Below are 24603 nucleotides of genomic sequence, written 5' to 3' on the forward strand. Positions count from 1 at the left end.
CCCGTTCCTGGACTTGCCATGGGAATGAGGAAGGAGATATCTAAACTGGCCTGTGCATACAGTAAAACAGCAAATTTGACTGGATCTATACTGTTGGAACTCAACCAAGAATTTGGAGAAGTGCAAATTGTAGCGCTCCAAAGTCTTACAACTACAGACTATTTACTGTTAAAAGAACATATGGCATGTGAACAGTCCCCAGGAATGGGTTGTTTTAATTTGTCTGATTTCTCTCAGACTGTTCAAGTTCAGTTGGACAATATCCACCATGTCATAGATAAGTTTTCACAAATGCCTAAGGTGCCTAACTGGATTTCTTGGTTTCACTGGAGATGGCTGGTAATTACAGATATGCTTTGGTTATGTAACTATACTCCTATTATGTTAATGTGTGTGCGCAATTTAAGTAGTAGCTTAAAACCTATTCATGCTGAAGTACTCTACAAGAAGATATGCCAAAGAAATAATCAATCTTCCCATGTTTTCTTCCGCCTGCTACTTCTACAGCTTTTCTTCTTCCTTCCTAATTACAACCCTTAAATAGAATTCGTGCCTCGTATCAAATTTATCGAGTATCATAATTCTTCCAAGTGGTAAAGATACCTCAAGACAAATGCTGGGCATAGAAGCCACAGAGCATAAATCTGCAAAGAAGTAAAAAGCTAACCTTTTCAAACAATAAGGCTTCTCTCTCACTTACCAACTTCACATTTCCCTGTATGGCCCTGGAAGATGACTGGTTAGCCAGAGACGGGTAAGATTCCTCAAGGGAGGAACAACCTAAGACAGGCACAGTCGCAGGGGGGCCATCAGGTGAGAAATTGGGGATCAACAGAGGTGAGGCTTAGAACCTCACCCCCCCTGTTCTGAGAGAAATCTTCTGCATACGTGGATGTTTTATTGCCCTGGTCTAGCTTGGATTAACACATAGTCTACAGGCACACACCTGATCATCTACATTTGCTCTCTTACAACACTAAACTATGTTTTCTACCTTTATCTTGTATCTACCTACCACTTCAGCATTTTATTAAAAATAATAATAATAAAGAGAGAAATGTAGTATCCACACATAAATCAAGTATAAAAACCAAATGAGTATTCATATTTGAACTGACTGTTTAGAGTTCATAATGCATGAGCAAAACTGAAAGTTTCTGTGATGACTGCCCTTGTACTGTTCACTATGTAACTTATTCATTATGTAAGAATTTGTTCTCCATGTAAGAACTTGTTTGTTATGCCTCAGAAGATTGGAGACTGACGAAAATTAGGCTTGGGGTGGATTAATGATTGTGCATTGAGCATTGACTCCCCTATACAGAATTTTATTGTCGTTAACAATCATTTGATCAATAAATATGAGAGATGCCCTCACAAAAAAAAAAAAAAAAAAAAAAAAGGACAGACTTCCAATGGTAAAATAAATAAGTAACCGGGATGTAATGTATAGCATAAGGAATATAGTCAAGATAATGTAACAGCTTGGTAGGGTGATAGCTGGAACCTCGAATTATGTATATAAATGTTCTACCACTGTGTTGTACACTTGAAACTAATGTAATGTAATACTGTGCGTCAACTACCCTTCAATAAAAAAATAATTATTAAAAAAAAAAAAAGATTAACCCTCATAATGAGATAACTTGGGGATCCAAACGCGTTTGATCTTATTTGGCAACAGTTTAAACCTGGAAGATGGCTGGGGGGTGTGGGTGTTCTGAGATCTTTACTAAGTTTCATTTTAGAAGTCTCTTAGTTGTTAACATGATAATATTCTGGATCTGTTGTATTATGAAATGCATGCCACCTGTTTTTACTTTTTTTTATTGACATACAATAAAAAAGTGTAGTTGATAGACAATATTATATTGATTTCAAGTATACATCACAGTGATTCAACAGTTATCGACATCATTAAATGCTCACCCCAACATATGTAGTTATTTATGATTTGTCAACACTGACAGAGGTTGTTATTGACTACTGTTTTTATTTTTAAAGGAGGATCCTAAGAAGTTTCATATTGCACCTGTGGCTTGCCTTGTATTAATTTCTCCTGGACGGTGCATCTGTGGAGGGCTTCCTGAGTCGGGATAATTCTTTAATAGAGGGAGGCAATTGTGGGCTTTCCTTCTTTGCAGAGAGAAGGAGGGTGGCTGGGTTTAGTGTGCTGTAAGGATGGAGAATAACACCTGTAAGGAGAAGCAGGACTATGTCCTCAGAGCTGCGAAGTGTGGGGTCTGCGAGCCTGGGGTCCAGGAATTTGGAGACCCCAGAACTCAATCCTGGAAGCTCCCACAGGCTCTCTCGTCGCTTCCCCAGCTCCTACTCAAGGCAACAGCTCTTGGCTCCTACACCTGATGAAAGATTGATAAAAACAGTGGTGCTGGGTGATTCCTGTGTTACTGAGCCAATAGCTCTGGTGCTTCTCCAGCCATTTCACTGAACAACCAGGAAAAGAAGTTGTGGATCCAGAATCCAGGAAACACATTGTGCACTGCTTTTTGTACCGTCTTTGCACTTCAGAAAAACCATGTTTCCTTTGACTTAAAAAGTATACAGTCACTGAAAGGTATTGCTATGAGCATGTTTTACTTAAATACAACCAACCTAGGAATAGGGGCTCTTCAAAAAAAAAAAAAAAAAAAAAGAATAATCGTGACGGCAGAGCCAAGATGGCAGCGGTGTCGGATGATCAGCTATGGAAGTACATTTTTCTGATAATATTTCTTTCTCTTAAAAAAGGAAAGCAGTTCCTGTGTGGTGATCTCCAGTAGGTTCTTCACAATGGTATAAAGGTCATATCAAAGTGTAGGCAAAGGGTTTGTTTGTGTTTATACAGAGGATCAAAGCCTAATTTGGCTACACAGAAAACGAATTAAGATACGATATGAAGAACATCCAACATCAACATCCTCTGGAAGAGTCATTCCAGAAGATGATCATCAAAAAATTTCAACAAAGATCCTGGTGCTGCTGCAGTTGTAGCTGCATTCATCCCACTGGTTCCTGGACTTGCCATGGGAATGAAGAAGGAGATATCTAAGCTGGCCTGTGCATACAGTGAAACAACAAATTTGACTGGATCTATATTGTTGGAACTCAACCAAGAATTAGGAGAAGTGCAAGTTGCAGTGCTCCAAAATCGTGTGACTGTAGACTATCTATTGTTAAAAGAACATATGGGATGTGAACAGTTCCCAGGAATGTGTTGTTTAAATTTGTCTTATTTTTCTCAAACTATTCAAATTCAGTTAGACAATATCCACCATATTATTTATAAGTTTTCACAAATGCCTAGGGTACCTAACTGGTTTTCTTGGTTTCACTGGATATGGCTGGTAATTGTAGGTCTGCTTTTGTTATGTATCTGTAGTCCTATTCTGTTAATGTGTGTACACAATTTAATTAGTAGTTTGTAAAAACCTATACATGCTTATGTTACTCTACAAGAAGTTATGTCAAAGAAATAATCAATCTTCCCATGTTTTCCTCCATCTGCTACTTCTATAGCTTTTCTTCTTCCTTCCTAATTACAACCCTTAAGTAGAATTCGTGCCTCATATAGAAAATTACCGAGTATCATAATTCTTCCAAGTGGTAAAGATACCTCAAGACAAATGCTGAGCATAGAAGCCACAGGGCATAAATCTGCAAAGAAGTAAAAAGCTAACCTTTTCAAAGAATATTGTTCTCTCTCACTTGCCAACTTTACATTTCCCTGTATGGCCCCGGAAGATGGCTAGTTAGCCAGAGACGGGTAGGATTCCTCAAGGGAGGAACAACCTAAGACAGGCACAGTCACAGGGGGGCCATCAGGTGAGAAATTGGGGGTCAACAGAGGTGAGGCTTAGAACCTCACCCCCCATTTTGAGAGAAATCTTCTGCATCCGTGGATGTTTTGTTGCCCTTTTCTAGCTTGGATTAATACTTAGTCTATATGCACAGACCTGATCATCTACATTTGCCCTCTTACAGCACTAAATTATGTTTTCTACCTTTATCTTGCATCTACCTACCACTTCAGCATTTTAGTAAAAAAAAAAAAAAAATTCGGGAGAAATGTGGGATTCACATATAAATCAAGTATAAAAATCAAATGGATATCATATCTGACTTGATTGTTCATAGTTCATGATGCGTGATCAAAACCAAAAGTTTCTGTGATATGACTGCCCTTGCACTGTTCACCATGTAAGAACTTATTCACTATGTAAGAACTTGTTCACCATGTAAGAACTTGTTCATTATGCTTCAGAAGATTGGAGACTGTTGAGAATTAGGCTTGGGGTTGATTAATGATTGTGCATTGAGTCCTCTATACAGAATTTTATTGTTGTTAACAACCATTTGATCAATAAATATGAGAGATGCACTCTCAAAAAAAAAAAAGAATAGTTGTGATTACTCTTAACTTGCAGATTGCACAAGCAATCACTATGTATCCAGTTTGTAAGTACTAAACCACGATCACCACATAGAAATACATTTCCAATGGTTTTGTTGTTGGGTAATTCATTGGGGAGGTCTCCCTGTCCACTAAGTGAAACCCCAATCCAGGCAAGGGTTCTTGACCCTGATTGAGAAAGAATTTGCAAACGGGTCTGACAAGTGTAGGTAAGGAAGGAATTCATCAAAGTGAGAGTAGTAGTGAATGGCAGCAGCTGTGCAGGCAGTAGAGAGCATGGAAGAACAGGAGGAAAGGAAAGTCCATTGAACTCCTTCTTAGCAAATCCCTTGCCAAATCCTACAGCCAGGATCACCTGGCATCCAATGTCTGCCTGAATCTGCATGGTGTGGGAACTAAGTCCCTATCAACTATCTTGCCAATGGGTTTCAGCCCCGGGTAAGTTCACTATAGATTCAATGAGATCAAATAAATGACAATGGAACATTCTTGGGGTGAAAGAGCTATACCCAACTTTATTCCCACAGTGGTAGTTCAATCACTAGAATCCCATCCACTCAGAGCAAGTCTGCATGCAGCAAGCCAGTCTCTGCCTCTGGGCCTCTCTACCCTGCAGCCATCTCAGTCTCTGTCCTTGGGGCTGCCACCACTCCAGTCTCTGCTCTCCTGCAGCCATGCAGTAGCTGTGCAGCCATGCAGTCATGCCACTGTGTTGCCCAGAGCACTTGGCGGAGCTCTTTATATAGAGTCAATAACAACGTATTGCCCACATGTGTGTAGTGAGCTAGCCAATCAGGACCAGGTAAGAATCCTGGCCATAGGAACTTTCACTTTATCCACATCACGTCAGGATTTGGGGGAGCTGTGGAGCACTGGATGGAGTAAGATTGTGTTCTGAGAACTTCCTAAAGGCAAAGAAAGGAGATTCTTGGTCAGGCTACTAAAGGATATGATCATACAGCTGCAGTCCTGGCTGAGTCATCCCGGCGATGGGAACTTGCAAGTCCAAATCAGAGTACTCAGTAGCCCTTCCCTACTCATCTGAAGTAAAACAGGGAGAGAGAGAGAAGACTTGTGATTAAGACTAGAAAATTGAATGAAGTAGCAAAGTAACAAAGACAGTTACTGTCAGGAAAGGGGTCTCTTATCAACCTTCCAACAGGCTTGGAAGGGCACAGAGACAAAACACAGTAAGCTGGGCAGCATGCAGGTTTTATTTAAGGCAAAATACACACTCAAAGAAACGGGAGTGCAGGCAGCCTCAGAGGAGAGGTGCACTTAAAGGCTTAGGATTCGGGTATTTAAGGATTTCACGAATTTCAAGGATAAAGGGCCAAGGGAGGTAGGCTGACTAGGCTGACATGTGGTTTCATGATGTCCATCTCCAGTGCTGGAGACATTAACATAATCAGTCCTCTAGATTTCTGTAAGATGAATTTAACACAAGGAATTTACTGGTTCTGTTCTTTTCCAATAGTTACCCTCTAGCAGTGAAAATGTATAATTTAGAACTGCTTACCTAGGGTTGGTTTTTGGCTAAGCATGATAAAACATTAGGAATCTTTTCTCCTAAATCCCTGGTTTTTAAAATGGAATCTTAAACTTAAGATGGAGTCCCCCCTATTCTTACCATACTATTTATAGATTGGCATTTTTCAACATAGGGAGGAAAAATTAATCATGATGCTTGTCCCATGTCCCTGCTCTATCTGTTTGAAGGTAGAGATTTGGGGCTATAGTCTGAAGTTTTACCTCTAGGAACCCTGCTCAGCTTATCACCTCTTTCTCACTCCTGACTGGCTCCTCTTTGAGTTGTGACATCGTGCTCCCTGGGCACTGGTAAACAATCTCCTCTAGCACATCCATAGGTCCCTTGTCCAACAAGAGAAGCATATGCACTACAAAGTGGCTGCTGCAGTAATGTCCAAGTGGCAGAGCATTGTCTTGGCTACCGATAGCACATTACAGTGTTGCTGTGAAGGCAGATGTCACTCATTCTGCTCCCTGGTTCTGGGGAGTATGGGGTATGCTGTCAGCTTCTGCTTAGATCAGGTGGCCCAGTGAGGAGCCCTGGATGAAGCTAGACTCAGCCTGAGGGCTCTGAAAGGCTCATGTTCAGCCTGGCTGCCCCATGGATTGAGGAGAGTAGTTATCTCCTGGCATATATGCCATTAAAGACAACCTGTTCAGGAAGCTCTAAGCTGGTACAAAGGCTATGAGCTGGAAAAGTTTAGATGTTTTGAGGAACAAGGGAAGAGTGACCAAAGCAGAATGAACAAGGAGAGTAGTAGATGAGCTCTGAGAAATTTCTGGGGACCAGACCATAAGAGTATCTTGTAAACTGTGATAGGCATCTCGGGTCTAGTTGAAGTATGATGGGGCATTAGAGAGTTTCATGCCAGGGAGTAATATGATTCGACTTGTATTTTATAAAGCTCACTTTGGCTGCAGAAAATTGTAAAAAGGGGTGCAAGGGTGACAACAGATAATTGTAGTAGTCCAAGTGAAACATGGCAGCTTGGATGAGGTGGTGGTAAAGTGGACAAATTTGTGTAAGCTTAGAGGGTGGAGGGCTGGATAGAAAAGTGAAATGAACTAAGGCTGACTTCTAGGTTTGGGGTTGAGGAACTTGGGTGAATGGTGGTACCATCACCTGAGATGGAGAACACAAAGGGAAGAGCAAGATAGGAATGGAGATGAAGAGATCCATGGGGCTTAAGTTTGAGATGCCTTTAAGATATCCAAATAGGCGTTAAGATACAAGTTTGTGTCCCTCCTCCATCAAAGGCCTTTATTTCTAATTGTGCTCTGAATCTTACCTTCTGTAAGATTCTCAGGAATCTTAACTATCCATTGTCCTCACACACTCTCCCATCAACTTCATTTCTGCTTTTCTTTAATAAAGCATTTAGCATGATCAAGCCATGCCCATTTCAAAACAAAACAGAAAGTCCCCCGACTCTTGCTGTTTACCTCCCACGTCTTCCTCCCACCTCTCTGCCCTTTCCTCGTCAGTTTCCTTGCCTTATCTCCATCATATCTGCCACAGCCTTCTCTCTACACTGTCACTAGGTTATTTACCCATTCCCTAGACCTTACTATCTGTATGTTATGGATGTCTTAATTTGTGTTTCTGGCTATAACTTTTACTACAGTGTAAGCTCATTTCCTGCATGTCATTATATGGCCATCTAATTTATACATATTCAATATATTCGGTAATATTCAATATTCAATTACTGGATATTGACGAAATATCCAGTAACTCAAAACTCTTTCTCTCACCTGAGGGTTTGAGCCCCTAAGCAAATCCACTATGGATTCAGTGAGACCAAAAAATGACAACAGAACATTGCAGGTAAAAGGGGGCTCATACCAAGTTTATTCGCACTGTGGCAGGTCAAGCGCTAGAATCAGGTCCATCTCTGCTCCCTGGTCTCTGCTCACTCCTCTAGGCTCGGCTCTCCTGCTTCTCTCTGCCCCCTCTGGCTCAGGCTCAGGCTCTGCTCTAGCACTGGGAGGAGCTCTTTATACAGCAGTAAGGGGTATACGTATACAAGTATGCGCCTGTGCAGTAGGCCAAGTATTACCTCATTGCACATACACAATGGCTATCAGGTGAAGATCCTGACCATGGAACTTCCATTTTCCCTACACTGGTATTCACTAATAAAACTGAATGTAGCACCTTCTCCCTTGAAACTTGCTTCTTCTCATTTATTCTCTATCTCAATTTGCAGTACCACAAGCCAGAAATCTAGGAGACAACTTACTTGCTTCTTTCAATCTCACCCTCTGCTCTCCCCTTATGCAATAAGCAAGCCTTGTCAATTCAGACTCTAAAACGTATGCCAAATCTACTTCTTTCTCATTATCACCATACTCTTTCAAACCATTAGCTCCTACCTATACACTACCCTGATAGCTCCCTACCTGTTCCCACCACCCACTCTTAAAAAAATCTTCTGTCTTCCAGGGGTCAGAGCTGTAAAAATAAAATGCAACAAAGACAAATAGGCAAGAGAGACCATAAGTGGCTTGCAAATCCTAAGCTATTACTATCTAGCCTTTTAGAGAAAACGTTTGCCGCTATTTTAATATATATCCACACTTTTCTCTGCTTAAAATCGTTTTACTAGTTTCCCATTCTTTTAGAACACAATTCTTTAATACAGCCAGAAAGGACGTAAGCCAGCATAATCCAAACAACCTACTTCCCCAGCATTTATCTCCTGCCACTCTCCCTTTCCTTTCTATGCTCCAGTTGTTTTTCAAGGTGCCATGCTCTTTCTCAATTCAGGGTTTTTTGCACAAGTTGTTCCCTGTCTTATCACCTCCCTATCCTTCAGGTACCAACTTAAATGTTTTAATTTGTTCCATAAGTCCTTCCATGATCTATACTAGATTAAGTTCACTTCTATGTGCTCCCATCACCCCAGTTTTAATATTATTTAGTATTAAACATATTGTTCATCTAGAATCCTAGACTATAAGCTCTGTGGACTGTATTATTAACCCTTGTTTTGAGCAGCGCCTGACATAGTGTACTTTTTATAAATGACTATTGAATGAGCCTCCTGTGCCCCCACCTTGAAAAACCTCACCTTTTCAACGTCTATTCTTACCTTTCTAGTTTCAATGGGAGATATCTCCCATCTGTTGAAGGATAATCCTCCACTTGTCATCTATCATTCTTCCACTTAAGGATTTTACTATGTCTATCATCTGTTATCTCTTCATCTTCCTTTTATTGGCTTTTTGTTCACAGCTATTATTTGTTCAAGCCTTTTTTCATCTTAAACATTCCAGAGCCATCCCTCTAGTTACCATCCCTTATCTGGTGGGCTTTACCACCACTGTAATCTATCTTCTGTTCTGCTATTCAACAAAACTACCTTAAGAAGGGCCATCACATTAACTCCAAGCTATTGACTTTAATGGGCACTTTCAGTACTCTTTAATTTTCCTGAAAAATTAGGTCTTCCCAAAAGAAATTCTCCAAGCTTAACTGTATGACACTTTCTCCTGGTTTTCCTCCAATAGCTGGCCATTCCTTCTTTTGCACATCTTTCTCTGCCATTCTTTAAACACTGATGTTCTTTCATGGCTCTATTCTTAGCCTTGTTCTCTTTCCTAAAACAAGTTCCTCCTCTATTCCCAATCAGTGAATAGCACCACCTTTTCTTCTCTCAAGGAAGAAATCTGTGACTCATCTTGATTCTGCCTTTCCTCCAGTCTCCCCACTCAAGTTCCACTAATGTTGCCTTTGGTATTTCTCATCACTATCTTCCTTTCCAACCACACTGCCAAGGCCTCTAGTTAAGGTTTCCAATTGTCTTTTAGCTATAACTATCCAACAGCCTAACTTTGCCTTTCTCCAAAATGTCCTCTATTGTTGCTAGTGAAATTTTCTGAAACAAAAATCTAGTCATTATTCCTCTGCTTAAATACCTTTCATTGGCTTCCCCATCCTCAGAACAAAATCCAACTTCTAAGCACAGCATTTAGAGACCTAGTGTTAACTCTTCACTGTATTTCATGCTTATTAACTTCTTGAAAATTTAAAAAATGTTACTGTCCTACACTGGCTTTTCTACAATCACAAATGGCATTCCATCTTTCTCCTTTAAATGCTAGCTCAGACATCTCGAGATGTCACCTTTCTGCTTTCTCCATGTTTAATTAGATGCTTTAATTGACTTTTTGGGACTATTTTGCCTGAAGTATTATTCATTCAGGTTAACATTTATTGATGATAGTTATTGCAGTTCGTGGCGTGCCAACCTGGTTAGGCTGAGCTACACTTTCCAGAAGTCTCTTCCCTGAATGTTCTGACAAAAGTGAGCCACAAGAGATCCTTGAGCTATATTAAAGGACAGGTACTTTTTTATTTTGTAGCTCATACATGTTTGTTGCTGATCTGTTGCCTCACCAGTTGTAGTTGGCCCTGCAGCTTCCCAACCTTTGTTTGGATTGTCCATCAGCTTCTCTAACCACTAGGCTGGGTATGTGTGATGAAGGGCCTGGGGTTTTACAGGACTATCATACCAAGGTCAGATGTACTGAAGCCTAACAACAGTTTCAATCTGTGCTCATGATTTCTACTCATTTCTACCCTCTCCACTTTACATCCATCTTCACTTAACTGCCTGTTCTGTGGACTTTAAGCTCCTGCACAACAAACAAAGATAATGGAGATTGTTTAACCAGCTCCCATGACACTGTAAACCAAATCCCTATTATATCAACATGTAACCCAGCAGTTCTGCTTCGGATTGAATGCTGATAGTTCTATACAAGGGAGATGAGGCTGGTGAGACTACCTACGCTGGTCCTTGTCATCATACTCACAAAGCGCCTTGTGCTTAAGTCTGTATTGTGTCACATACTCTTTATTGCCTACCGATTTTTAACTCTTTGAGGTAAAAGCTTTTATTTCAGTATGACCAATGCAGGATGGTGCTGAGGTTGTAATTACAAAATGAATAATTTGGAACACCTGTTGACCCTTAAAAATCTTCAAGTAATAATAAAGACGTCAATCTGATTTCATTAGTTAGATGAATATGTTATCATTAAATATTGATCCAAATAATTGTTACATAAATTAAAATCCTAGGTCAATGAAAATAGTCATTACCCATATGGTACATATTTTTAAATATTTCCTACTATGTTAAGTTGTCCATTTATCTCAAGTAAATCCCTATACAACTATAGGAGAACTAAATATATACAGACCTATGGAAGGGCAGAATTTTTATTTATCTGCTATATTCTTAAAATACAATTATGACACACTGAGTCCATATTTTCTATAGATAAGCCAAAATAATATGATTTGATATACAGTATTTCTTTAGTTATTTTAAGAATACTAAAAAGCTTTCAATTTCCCATAACCTATAGTTAGGCAGATATAGCTTCCCACTAAGTCTTACAAACAACATTATCAGTTCAAAGACATCTCTAGTTTTCACTCTCATGACAAATGTTAAAACAGTAGTTCAGAAAAGTATACAACGTGAAAAACCTTGTTTCAGCCATCACTTTATTGCAAGATGGTAAATCAGTTACAAATTTAAACTGTAATTTGGTCATCTTCAGGCACCAAATTTTAAGAGCAAAATGCTTATTCAAAAGTGATGATGGAACAACTCAAAATGCAGAGCAAAGATGAGAAACATTTCACTGGTCATTAGATTGTTTTAATTCTTTCATTATATGAAACTAAAGCTTTCCATTTTTAGGAAAGGTTAACTATAACTTCAGTAGACAGCAATACAGAAAGGTCCTGTCACATAGACTGGTTTCCATTTAGCCAGTCAGCAGGTCCTAGCTGCCCCAACTGGGACAGAAGCATTTACAGAACTGGCTGTGCTTGGGCCTTCTTGGCGAGCAGCTTTAGATCTGCAATGCACTTGGCAACTGTCTCCTTTTCCTGTGGTAAGGAAGAGAAATCTGGTTAGACCTTTCCAAATCATGGATGGGTATAAACACCGCCAATTCTAAAGGATACCTCCTGCAGCACCTTGAGGTTCCTATACAATCTCAAAATGGGTTACTGGCTTAGTATAATAGGCTGCTAGCAATTATTTATTTACAATAGTGGGGATGTGATTTATTTTACGCCAACCTAGGGAATTACTTAAAATCACCTGGCTCAAAGCTTTTATAAATGAAACCTGTGTAGAATATGAAGCCAGATACTCCTGCAACCATGTGCCACTGACATTAGCTTGTATAGCTAATAGATGCTTGAAAAAGACCCACCTAACAAACATTAGTAATACAGAAATGCTAAGAATGAAAAATAATTTTCAGTCTCTTCTCTATACTTTGTTTTCCAAGTTTCTTAAATAAGGCTTTATTTTTATGTACAAGACAGTTTATTTAAAAAAATACTCATTAAATGTTGGTAAGCCATTTTTCTAGTCCTGCATGGTTATGGAGAAAATAAACAGAAATGCTCAAATATACAATATACCTGAGATAAAAGAAATCAAGTTATAAGTAAATAAAGAATATAAACTTCAAAAAGAAATAAATTTTTTTTTCTGTTTAAGACCAATGACTTTAGCATCTAGGAAAAGGAAATAGAATGGAAATCATGGAAATAGGAATGCAAGCGGCTCGGAAATATCTTTGCCCAGGCACTATGTTTTAGAGAGAGATTAAATATGTTGGTTAATGTTTCCCAAATCACAGAACTTGAACACAAGTCTTTCATAAGCAGTACTTTCAACAATCTTTCCTGTTTTTGTCCCACAAGATGAAAAGCACACTGGTAGTCATGCAGCATCTTCTAAGTCACCACTATTCAGAATAACAAACCAGGGCCACCCCTTTGTCTCTAGGCTAAAGACTTGCCAGAGCTATTCCTTTCCTAGCACGGCATCAGCAAATTCTTGTCAGATATCAATAATCCAGAAGCTTCAAAACATCATGTACCTGCTGGGCAGAGATGCTCTGTATCACGTGTTTCTCCACCCAGTTTATCATGTGCTCTTGTTCCTTCCGAAGTACCATGTTTTGCACAGAGAGATGATAGTCCAGGCGACTCTTTACCTCCTTGTATACTCTATGCAGCCGTTCCCGGTAAGTAACCTCCAATGCCAGAGCAATATTATTCTGACAGAAAATTAAGATATGATAAAAAATGTTTGCATGTCTGAAGAACCACTTCCATTCTGAGGATTCTGTGAGTTAGGATACCCCACCACTTTCTTGTATTTTATGCAAAATTCCCTTATTTAATATGAGTACGTAACACATGCATCCGATAAAAAATTCTAACAAGATATGGTAAAAATATATTTAAAAGTATATACAGTAAAAATAAATCTCCTCTAGCCCCACCCCCACAGGTTACCATCTTCCTGTATTTGTTGTATTCCCTCTCAGAAATATTTAATAAACAAAATACAGGTATATGCACACACACATCACTTTTACTAATTAGGACAAGTAGACTTACCTCAAATTTAAGTTACACTGAATTCTACTATTTTGGTGTACCATAATCCATAATTTAATTAAGCTGTATTAAAAGATTAGATTGTTCCCAATTTTTTCTACTACAAATAGTGTTGCATATATTGTATATATCTTCACATTTATGTGTAAATACTTGCTGTGTCAAATAAAAGCTAACATCTACTGGGCACCAAATATGTTCTGAACACTGTGTCAATTCAATTAAGTCAATCATACCATGGGATACTTACTATTGGTATATCCATTTTACGGTGAGGAAACTGAAGCAGAAACTAAGATCTGAATATAAGGAGTCAGACTATAAAGTCCATGCTCATAAAGATCCTTTGTAAATTGTGATTAACATACCAAATTCCACAGAAAGGTTCTATTACTTCATTCTCTCACCAGTACTACAAATGCCTGTTACTCCAAACCCTCATCAATGGTGTTTATAAAACCTTTTACTTTCTGCTATTCTGATAAGCAGAAAAGATATCAGTTTCAACTGTCATTATCTAAGGAGAAAATGTACGTATTTAGAAACCATTTAAATTATTTATTTCTTTATAAATTGGCCATGTCCTATGCCTAGTTTTCTACTGGGACGTTATCTCCCTTGGTAACTAACCTTTTGTGTCACATGGAATGTACTTTTCCGTTGCCATTTAACTTTATAGTAATTTTTACATGTACAATTTTTAAATTTTATGAGATCAACCTAAGGACTTCTCCTCTTACAGTTTTTGGATTATTTTTAAATTGAGGTATAACTGACATACATTATCTTAATTTCAGGTATACAACATGACTTGATATATATATTGTGTATATGATCACCACAATTAAGTCTAGTTAATGTCTGTTATCATACATAGTAAGTTTCTGGATTTTGATGTCTTTATTAGAAAGGCCTTATCAATTCCAAGAGTGTTTGTTTTTGTTGTTCTTTTTCTACTTTTATGGTTTCAGTTTCCTTTCTTAAAGATTTTTAATTCACTTGAAATTTATTTTAGTATAAGGCAAAAGGTAAGAAAATATCTTTGTATCCAAAGATATCCACAAAGATGTCCCCTTCTAAGATGAAAACACCATCTATCTAAATTGCGTTATGTGTTTAGGTCTATCTCTAGACCCTCTCACCTGTTGTGCCAATCTTTGTATCCATTACTGAACATACTATTTGAAGTTCCTTATAATTTTTTAAAGAGTTTTAATATTTGGTAGGATTCATTACTTCTCTTTTTCACAATACTCCTTTCCTTTTTACTTTTTCTGTTAATAATCAATTTGTCCAAGTCCTAAAGTCCCAAAATCCCCTCCCCGCCAATCTACTAATATATTCTTTCTAGGAATGTGTTAAATTTAGATATTAAAGTGGGGTGAGTTGGTAGCTTTACAATATCAAGTCTTCTAATCTCAGAACAGTTTCTTAGAACCTCAGACCTCCCAAGCATCCACATTTTTCAAAGTAAATTTGTACTGTACATTTCTAGTAAAGTTTATTACCAGACATCTTTTCCTAAATGGTGTATCTTCCAGTATATTTTCTAATTAACTGCTATTTGTGTACACTGATTTTGTTTATTAGGTATTAATTTTGTAGTCAGATACTTTACTGAATTTACTGTTTTAAAGTTATGTTGATTCTCCTGGGTTTTCTAAGTATGTAATCAAGTAATCTGTAAGTAAAAATAACTGCCTTTTCTAATTTTATAGTTCTTATTTCTTTCCCTTCTCTACAGTATTAACTACCTCCAGAATATCAAATTAATAATGGTGACAGGGATATTGTCATCTAATCTGTAATGAGCAAACTTATAGGTTTGCCTGTTACATAAAAAGGCTTGAGATATTAATCTCAAGTAGGCCCTTAATACTTCTAAGTACGTTTCTTCAATCCACTCATTCTGCTACTCTTCCTTCTCCTCAGATCTCTAGTATCACAAATGGCCTTCCTTACTATTTCTTTGAGAAAAAGCAGTAAAAGAACTTCTACAAGGGGCATTACGATTAGCACACATAATGTGGGGGGCGGGGGGCACGGGGAAGGCAGTATAGCACAGAGAAGACAAGTAGTGATTCTATAGCATCTTACTATGCTGATGGACAGTGACTGTGATGGGGTATGTCGTGGGGACTTGATAATGGGGGGAATCTATTAACCACAATGTTGCTCACATAATTGTACATTAATGATACCAAAATTAAAAAAAGAACTTCTACAAATTTCTATCACCACATAAACCAATCTACCCAAGTCCATACTCATATACTTTGCCTTCTTTCCTGTAACTAGCTGAACTGCCCTTCTACCTGTGCATTATATCCCAAGCACTCTGGCCTACTGAAGGACATCACTCCAGCAAAGCTCCCTCTCTCCCTGCTTCATACATCAATTTTTCTCTTTCTACTAACTTCTTTTAGATGCTAACAGGTTATTTTACTTTCCATTTTAAAAAAAAATCTCAATTCCTACATCTTTTCTCCTAGCTACAAATCTTTGCCCACCATTACGGTAAATCTCCTTGACAATTTTGACAGTTGTCTGTACTCTGACTCCCAATTTCTTTCCTTCCACATTCTCTCCAACCTACAGCAATCACTTCAGCCCTTTTCCAAGGTCACCAGGAACCTCCATGTTGCCAAACTCTTGGGCCCTTCTTTACCTGACCATAAGTAGGTGACAACAAACTGAAATTGTTTTGTTTTTGCCTGTTCTTCCCTCCAACCCACCCCTGCCCCCACAGTCTTTTTAATTTTATGGCTTTAATTGTCACCTGTAAGCTCATGACTCCCAAATCTCCAACCTGGAATTCTTCCTCTCAACTCCAGACTCACATATCCAATGGTCTACCTAACCACTCTACTTGGCTAACTCACAGCCATTTCCAACTAACACATACAAGATCGAAGGCTATTTGCAACAAGGTAATCAGAGTATCAGTTTAAAACACAACTGAGATCATATCACTGCTCTGCCTAAAAGCTTCAATGACTTTCTCTCCAGAGTTCAGTTAAAGTCCTTTCAGAAGCCTGTACAACTACATGATCTAATGCCTAGCCATTCTCTACACCTTGCTTCCTTTTATTCTCCTACTCACTCATTCTACTTCAGCTACACTGGCCTCCTTACTTTTCCTGGACTGTACCAAACAAGCTTTCAGGTTTACAGCCCTTGCTGTTCTTAATTTTTCTGCCTGGAATATTAATACTAGAAATCCGTAGCTTGCACCACTACTTCTTCAGGTCTCTGTTTAAATATCACTTAAGAGGCCAAAAGCATTAACTCCCTCTTAAAATCTTTTGCTTTAACACTGGTTTACTGTTCTAAATAGCACATAACACCAGTTGATATTCGCATCTGCTCAACTATTTTTTTCTGTCCTTCTCTCAACCCTAGCTAGAAAGCAGATTCCATGAAGGCACTTTATTTTGTTCTTGGCTGTATTCCCAGCACCCTATCTTGACCAGAGTTTCCACACAGGAAGAACTCAATAAATACTTATTAAATAATATTTCACAAATAAATAAAAATGTTAATGACTATCATTTGATTCTTATGAAAAAGCTACATCTTCAAAAGCTAGATTTTGTTTGTGCGTACATATAATGTATGTGGTAGGAAGCATTCTCTGGCTGTAACCTAAATATGTACAGGCAGAGGTCTTAAAAGTTTCTGATGTTTTTCAAACATTTATGTGCTTATGAATCTTAAGAGATCCTACTTTTAAAAACAGATTCTTGGACAGCTCTTAAAAGAAGCTGATTCCACAAGTCTTAGAATAGGTCCAAAAACCTGCACCAAAGATGACTGATACACAAGTCCACACTAAGAAATACTGGCTTAGACCCTGAATACTTCAGATATTTAATTTACCTTAGCATCTCACTTCAAAGGTACTTCTATAGCATATAACTTCAATATTAAGGACATTCCACTTTAAATATCAGGTGTAAAGTACTAGGCTCAAAGTAAACAACAAAATACTTCAACATGTTCCTAAAGTTGTCTTAAGACCTAAATATTTTACAATCTAATGTTGCTTTGACCATGGCAAAAAGTCTACTGCTAACTGAATCTGCTTTGTGAATTTGGATTGTAAGGTATTGTAATTTCTTATAGTAAGCATGTATGAAATTTGCAGCGTGTATTTCACCTATAGCCTTAGAAAGTGGATGTCACTTTTAATCAGCTATAACTTAATGACTATTTTCCTTTTGTGAAGATTCAAAATGTGTTCTTTTATAGCTTTTACTCTTAATTTTAGAGTAATAATTCTAGTCATTTATCCATTTGGTAGGTTTTAAATGTCTAAACAGCCGTAACTGCCACCCCTCACCCAAATCTTCTCTTTTCTAAATAAAATCTGCTCAATCTATTCAACCATCCCTTATAAAAGATTTGAATTTTTTAATTTAAATGCATACAAGTGAGTAACTTCACTCTCTTTAGAAAGTTTGGAAACCTACCCTCTGGACATCAAAAAGGTAATGGCGCTTCTGAACCAGTGCCTGCTGTGACTTCTCCAAGTCAATGACATCCTGGATTTGTTTAATGGACGCCTGTTTCACCTCTTCCAGTTGGGCAATTTTTTGCTGCAATTACGGAATTTGTGAATAAGATCAGTGAAAGCACCAAAGATAACAAAAACAGACTGACTTCATGCTTCTTCAAAGTTATGTCCCTCAAAAGTGAAAACATCCATAAAGAAACATACACACATATAGGGAAAAATACACAGATCCTTAAAAAGAATTACCAGTAATAGCTATGCAGTATCTTGTTGAGTGAAAAAAACTATGAAAAAGCTAGAGAAAGTATGGTAAATTTTTAAAAACTTATCTCAAATTAATGACTACACTAATTTGAATTAAATATCAACACATAATTACATCAACAAATAATTATAATCATTTAAATTCATTTCTATATGTTCTTCTAACATTCATATTAAAAACATCACTTGATGATCTTGATGCCTCTACTATGGTCTAAAATGGGAAATAAGGTTTATGGCTCTTACCTCATTCAGTTTGTCAGCAAATTCTCCAATAGAAGCACCATATTTTTTAACTATATAGATAAGAAACCCTATTGTTGATATGGCAGTCATGGTCTCTGCAGTAATCACATATATTTCTTTGGATAGAAAATACAAGATAAGCCCAGTTCCAAGCACATAGGGTCCTAGAAGAAGAAAAAGTTACTTTATGATGGATATTCTATGTCTAAAAGGGGAAGATAGGAAGATATTTCTGCATTTGATTAGCTGAAGGCCAAGTTAAGTAATGATTTAAAATAATCATGTTCAAAGAACACTAGATTGAGAAGCAGTATGGTAGAGCTATCAAGGATCTGGACTTAAGGAAATCTGACACTGCAACTTACAAGAAACTGTGCAATATAAATGTATGTCTGAGCTTAGTTTCCTCACCTGTAAAATGGGAACAGTGCCTTCCTCACAGGGTTGATGAAATTGAGAAACTATGTAAAGTGTCTAGCAGAATTACTCAAAAAACAGGAACTTCATACTGTTAAGATGTCATTAAGTAATTTTTGCTGCAAAATATACTACTGAAGGGCAACATTGGTCAGGATAAAATTTATCTCTTCTTGCTTACTTTTATTGAATAGGAAACACACACCAGAAATAAGCAAACAAAATAACCCAACAACCCAAATAAAACCAAAAAAATCACAAAGTAGTATGTATATAAAAGGATGAATTAAATATCAGGATTCTCAATTCCTGTAGCACCTAATTATAATGTTTCAAATATGGCTATCTTTTCCCTTAACCAGGTATGAGTTCTGAAAGGACACAAAACCATGATGTACATTTTTTTAGGATTTCCTTCTGTGCCTCACAAGATACTAGGCATGGACAGAGCAGGCCTTTAGGGCAGCATTTTAAGTGTTTCTGAGCAACACTGTACCAAAGGATGTTACGGTGTATTATGAGTATAAAAACATTAGAGTCTCAAATATATTTTACCCAGTTTCCCATATAAAGTTTCCATTTTTTTAATATGACTCCAATATATAAATTTAATGTGAACTTGCAAAAAAAGGCCTATTATAGGTAACACTTTAATCATCTACGGAGGTTTGAGGACACTAATGTTTCTTGCAGTTTCAGTTAGGAAATGCTGTTTTAGGACACTTCCTGGAGGGTTAAAAAAAATCTGTTGTTTCCAATGTTCCATAGTCACAGAAGTATTTCTATTAAGAAAGGCTGTGTGTGTGGTAGAAAGAATGCTAAACTTAATCGGAGAACCTTGGTTCAAGTCCATCTCAGTCACCAAAGAGAGAAAAATCTCAAATAATTTGATTCATGTTTTCTTTTGGGTAAAAAAAATGCCTTCATAGGACTGTTGTAAGAATTAAATAACTTAAGTGAAAGCATATAGCATTATAAAAATGAAAGGATTCAGACAGTTTATGCCTTTTTAAAAGTGGAAAAACTTACAACACATGGTCCAATTTCTGTTTTCATGCTACATATAGAACTTAATAATCTCTATTACTTTACCTGCCATTATTTTAATCCATAGATGCTCTTTCCATTACCTGACAGTGTATTATATAGTTAACGCATTTTTCTACTATCTATCCTATAATAGAATGTGTGTTCCATGATGGCAAACACCTTAGTTCACTACTGTATACATAGAACAGTGTCTGGCACAGTGTAGGCACTCATTAAATTTGGATTATCAACAAATGGAGACAACACTATAAAATCAAGTTCCAAATTCCAAACAAATTTATTCCAAAGACAAGTTAAAGCAAATGAATCAGTTGTTACATCACATCACTTTTACAATTTACTTTTAAAAACAGATGACTTTGTTTCTGTGGTACATGTGGAAGAAGTAAGAGGCCCCCAAAGTGCTAAGTTAACAGTAAACCATACAATACAAACATACTACCAAAATTGGGCAAATGCTCACCTGTTACACCAGTTTTAGGATAAAGAAATTGGAAGAATTCCTCAGGGATGAGTCCCAAACGAACTTTTCCTCCATATTCAGGCAGGGGTGGTACAGGGGCGAGATTTGGCTGCCCAGTGTGAAAGATCCTTGCTGCCTGCAATGCCCTACGGAGAGCGGTTATACAAGCTGAGAACCCACTTTTCAAAGAGAACACAATGTATGAACAATTACGGAAACAAAGAGGCAGTTTCCCGCCATCACAGTGGAAAGAGAATAGACCAGGAATAGGAAGGTCAGGGTCCAATATTAGCTGTGTCACAAGGGCAAATGACTTACCAGAAGCTGTATGCAACCTTCTAATACTAGAATTCCTTCTCTAAGTCTCACAAGTCATCTGTCCAGCACTTTGTATGTCTATTTTTAGCACTAAAATATGCTAAGAACATAGATTCTGCAGCCAGATTATTTGGGTTCAAATCCTAGACCTGCTACTTGACTTTGAGCAAGTAACTTAAACTTCTGTGATCTCAGATTTCTCTAAGTAGGAACAAAGGATAGGGATTTACAGGGTTGTTGTGAAATAACATGTGAGGTACTTAGAACTGCCTAGGCATATGGTAAAATTATATGCAAATGGTTAACTATTACATGTTAGGCTGTGTTGTAAACTCCCTGATGGGGAGAACTATGACCTTTCTGAATACTCTGTGACAGATGCTAACTAAGCACTATGTGAAACAGGTTTTTTCAGTGTTGGGTAGCTCTAATTATGTTCATCTTTGAGTTGAACTGCTATGTACATCCTTGAAACCTCTATCCACTGGTTTTAATTTTATTTTTCTATGTAAGATAACATTCACGTATCTAGGTTAAACCTCTCAGTTCCCCTACAACCCTGATTGTCCACAAGGAACCCTATGGTTTTGTTTAGAAAAACGAAGTATACAGAACTGAAGGTAATACTCTAAACATAGCTGGACCAACACATTCATGCTACAAATGTACACTGAGAACTTGGTGACTGCCATTACTGGGCCTGAACTAGAGAACTATCATTGTGGATTTACAAACTGTTCTTGTATTCTCAGTATGTTTTTGTTCTCCAATTCTGTCCCCCAGTTCTATTCCCCTGCAATCTAAGTTCATATTAGCTCACTGATTTTGGTTCATTGCTTGTCTTTGGATATTATTTCTACCTCCCAATGTATTTGCTCCCCACTAACTTTTGAAATCTGAGAATCAAGTCTCAAGAAACTGAGAAATGTTTTGTTGAATAAATGTTAGCCCAAGATTGGAGATGCTGTTATAAAGGATATACTTGATGTGTTCTGAAGGCTGGTTGGGCTTGGCAGTCATTAAGTGAAAGACATAGCAGACAGAAGGAGCAGCATGAGTTATGTTTTTGGTTTCTCAATCTCAGCACTACTGACATTGTAACTATTGACAATTCTTTGTTGTGGAAGGCTGTTCTGTGCACTATAGAGTGACCAGAGGTATCCCCATGGCCTTTATACACCAGATGCCAACAGCATCCTCCCTTCTACCCAGTGGACCATCAAAAATGTCTCTAGACATTACCAAATGTCCACCGGAGGGCAAAACTGCCCCAGGTTTAGAATCACTGCTTTAAATCATAGCACTAGAGAACTTGCTAGAGACTGACATAAATCCTCTACCCAACTGGCTATTTTAGTTCAAGAATTCATCATATCTTGCCTCAGCAAGTTAACAATCCACAACCTGGTCACTCTGCTTCTGGTCAAATACCACTTAAGCCTAGCCCCTTCTGCACGGCTGCCAATGTTTTAAAACTCTTCATAGACTCCCTCTCGCCTATAGAAAACAAACTACTTAACACAGCATACATGACTTGGTGCTTGTCATATTTTATATCATCTTCATTCTCTTACACTCCAACCATAAGGGAACTATTTATAGCTCTCAAAAACAAACAAAAAAACCAAAAACATAACTCATGCTGCTCCTTCTGTCTGCTATGTCTTTCACTTAATGACTGCCAAGCCCAACCAGCCGTCAGAACACATCAAGTATATCCTTTATAACAGCATCTCCAATCTTGGGCTAACATTTATTCAACAAAACATTTACTGACTTTCTACTTAGGTCAGGCACTGGGAGCACAGCAATGAGCAAAGCCCCAGCCTTCAACATTCTGGTGGGCATGTGGGAAATATGAGTGTATAGGTACATACATGATTTCAGGCAGCTGTAAGTTCTATGAAGAAAAATGGAGCAAGGTAAGGGGATAGGAAGCAATGGAGTTTTTTTGGCAGGTTTTTCTGGCAGGTCAGATGACACTGGACCTAATGATCTGAGGACAAGAGAGAAGAGCAAGTGCAAAGATCCTGAGGCAACAACAGCTTGGCCATTTTCATAGGAACAGCCAGAAGGCCAGTATGACTAGAGATTGAGCTAAAGAGAATAGAAGGAGATAAATCAAGAGATAGGATGGGATCAGTTCATATTGGGCCTTCTGGTTATGGTAAGTTCCAATTTTATTTCAAGTAGGATGGGAAGTTCTGGAGGACTTTGGTGGGTGGAGAGCACTGACACAATCCCAGTAGCTACTGTGAGAAGAGGCTGTAATGGGACAATAGATGTGCAAGGAAACTAGTTAAGAGACTACTGAAATAGCCTAGGTGAAAGCTGATGATGGTTCTTCCTCTACAGGATAGTGGAAGATCTTGGTCAGAGTCCAGATATAATCTGCAGGAATAGCTTTGTTCTCATTAGATATGGAATGTGAAAGAAACAAAAATCTAGGATATTCCTTGTATCTTGCATATGCATTTTATTTATTACCCATATTTTGACTATTTGTTTATTTGTATGGAATCTTTTCCTCTCTGATAATCTGGAAGCAGGCAATTACAGCCTCATTTTACTGCATACACAAAAAACAAATACAGATAGATTAAAGCCACTTTTTCAAGCCATAAGTTATCAAATTTTGCAAGATTTAGAACTAGGTTTGAAGTACAAAGAGAAATCCCCAGGAAAATCAATGTTTTATGAAATAATATTAACAGTAACAGCTGCTAACATTTACTGAGCAGGTTCTACGCATTAAGCACTGTTTTGCAGGAATTAAAGTCTCTTAATTCTCTTAATGCATTAAATTGAGATCACACAGATTGTAAGTGGAGAAGCCAGTTTAACCATACAGGTAATTCTCGCGAGGTGTACCCTGATCTAGCTTTGGAGCCCTAACTCTAAAAACTACTCTATAACTGTCTCCTGTTGTAAATTGTGTGTGAGCTCTAGGAAGGGAGGTACTTAATTAAGTTTCACTCATTTTTGTATCTCTGGTTGTATGGGTGGCAAGATAAATACTTAATCAATGAATGAATGATTTCTTTTTATGATCTGACAGTGAAAGTCGAATCTGGGAGATGGACCACAAACAACATGCTTCAATGTTTTATTTATCAAAAGTTGTTCCTGGGTATACAATCTAGTGACTGTGATTCAGGCTGAGGCACTATTTGAAGGTCATAAGGGAAAGGGGAGGGGCTTAGAAGACACAAACCAGCTTCTAGTTTAGTTTTAACACACCATTTATCTTAATCTTTGCCTTTAAATCATACGACGACGTTGCAGTTACAGAATCACTAATATCTGAGTTTAAGCATTCCAAAATTACCTAACGAAAGCTAATTTAGGACTAAAGCTATCAAGAGATTATCGAGCAGTGAAATGAAGTGATAAAACAAGGATGAAGGGGAATTACACCCCTCACACTTACCCTGGACCGAGGAGGGCTGCGTTCTTCAGAGAAGGGGCTGCAAATATACAAAGCGCAGGTCAGCCAGGTCAAGGTGAAACCTGGTCTTCAGCGGTCCCCGCGGGGCTCCATCACTAAGGCCATGCACCCCTCCTTCCTGTCCCCCAAGAACCTACGCTCATTTTCGGGGCGGCGCTGACCACTCCTCATTCAGGCCCAGGTCTCGCTGAGCTTTTCTGCACCCTGTTTCCTCCCACCCTCTCCACGTATCCCTAGACGCGCTTCTTGGCAATTACTCTGATAGTCCGGACCAGGGTCTAGACCTCTCACCGAATGTGGCTGCGGCAGAAAGTACCACCCGAGACAGCATGGTCAACGAGGGTCTAAGCCGCGGTCTTGGCGTCCCAGTGACCCCGACGGGTGAATCTCTCAGGGGCAGGAGCAAGATGGTCGCTCAGAAGTCTCGCGAGAAGAGAACGTCGTGCGCTCTTTTTTCATTTTCTCGTGATAAGAGCCACAGCCAGCGAAGAAC

At 38.2% G+C, this 24603-nt stretch overlaps 1 protein-coding gene across 1 annotated transcript; it reads right to left on the bottom strand.

Moving 5' to 3' along the window:
• Positions 1-11441: 11441 nt before the first annotated feature.
• ATP5PB (ATP synthase peripheral stalk-membrane subunit b) lies at positions 11442-24554 on the bottom strand. The gene is made up of 7 exons (XM_036928873.2): positions 24402-24554; positions 24093-24129; positions 20345-20490; positions 18415-18578; positions 17861-17986; positions 12863-13042; positions 11442-11852 (listed from the first exon to the last, which is right to left on the bottom strand). Exons 1-7 carry the CDS (start codon positions 24439-24441, stop codon positions 11775-11777), a joined length of 771 nt encoding a protein of 256 aa, XP_036784768.1. The 5' UTR covers positions 24442-24554; the 3' UTR covers positions 11442-11774.
• Positions 24555-24603: the final 49 nt, after the last annotated feature.

Source organism: Manis pentadactyla, chromosome 4 (assembly GCF_030020395.1).
Source record: "Manis pentadactyla isolate mManPen7 chromosome 4, mManPen7.hap1, whole genome shotgun sequence".
NCBI lineage: Eukaryota > Metazoa > Chordata > Mammalia > Pholidota > Manidae > Manis > Manis pentadactyla.

Bases quoted from the DNA above. Each gene is read 5' to 3' on its own strand.
- ATP5PB (XM_036928873.2), bottom strand. From the start codon at position 24,441: ATGCTGTCTCGGGTGGTACTTTCTGCCGCAGCCACATTCG. The intron at 24,130-24,401 runs GTGAGAGGTCTA...GTATATTTGCAG, and splicing joins TTCTGCCGCAGCCACATTCG to CCCCTTCTCTGAAGAACGCA. The intron at 11,853-12,862 runs GTACATGATGTT...TCCTTACCACAG, and splicing joins AGAGCATCTCTGCCCAGCAG to GAAAAGGAGACAGTTGCCAA.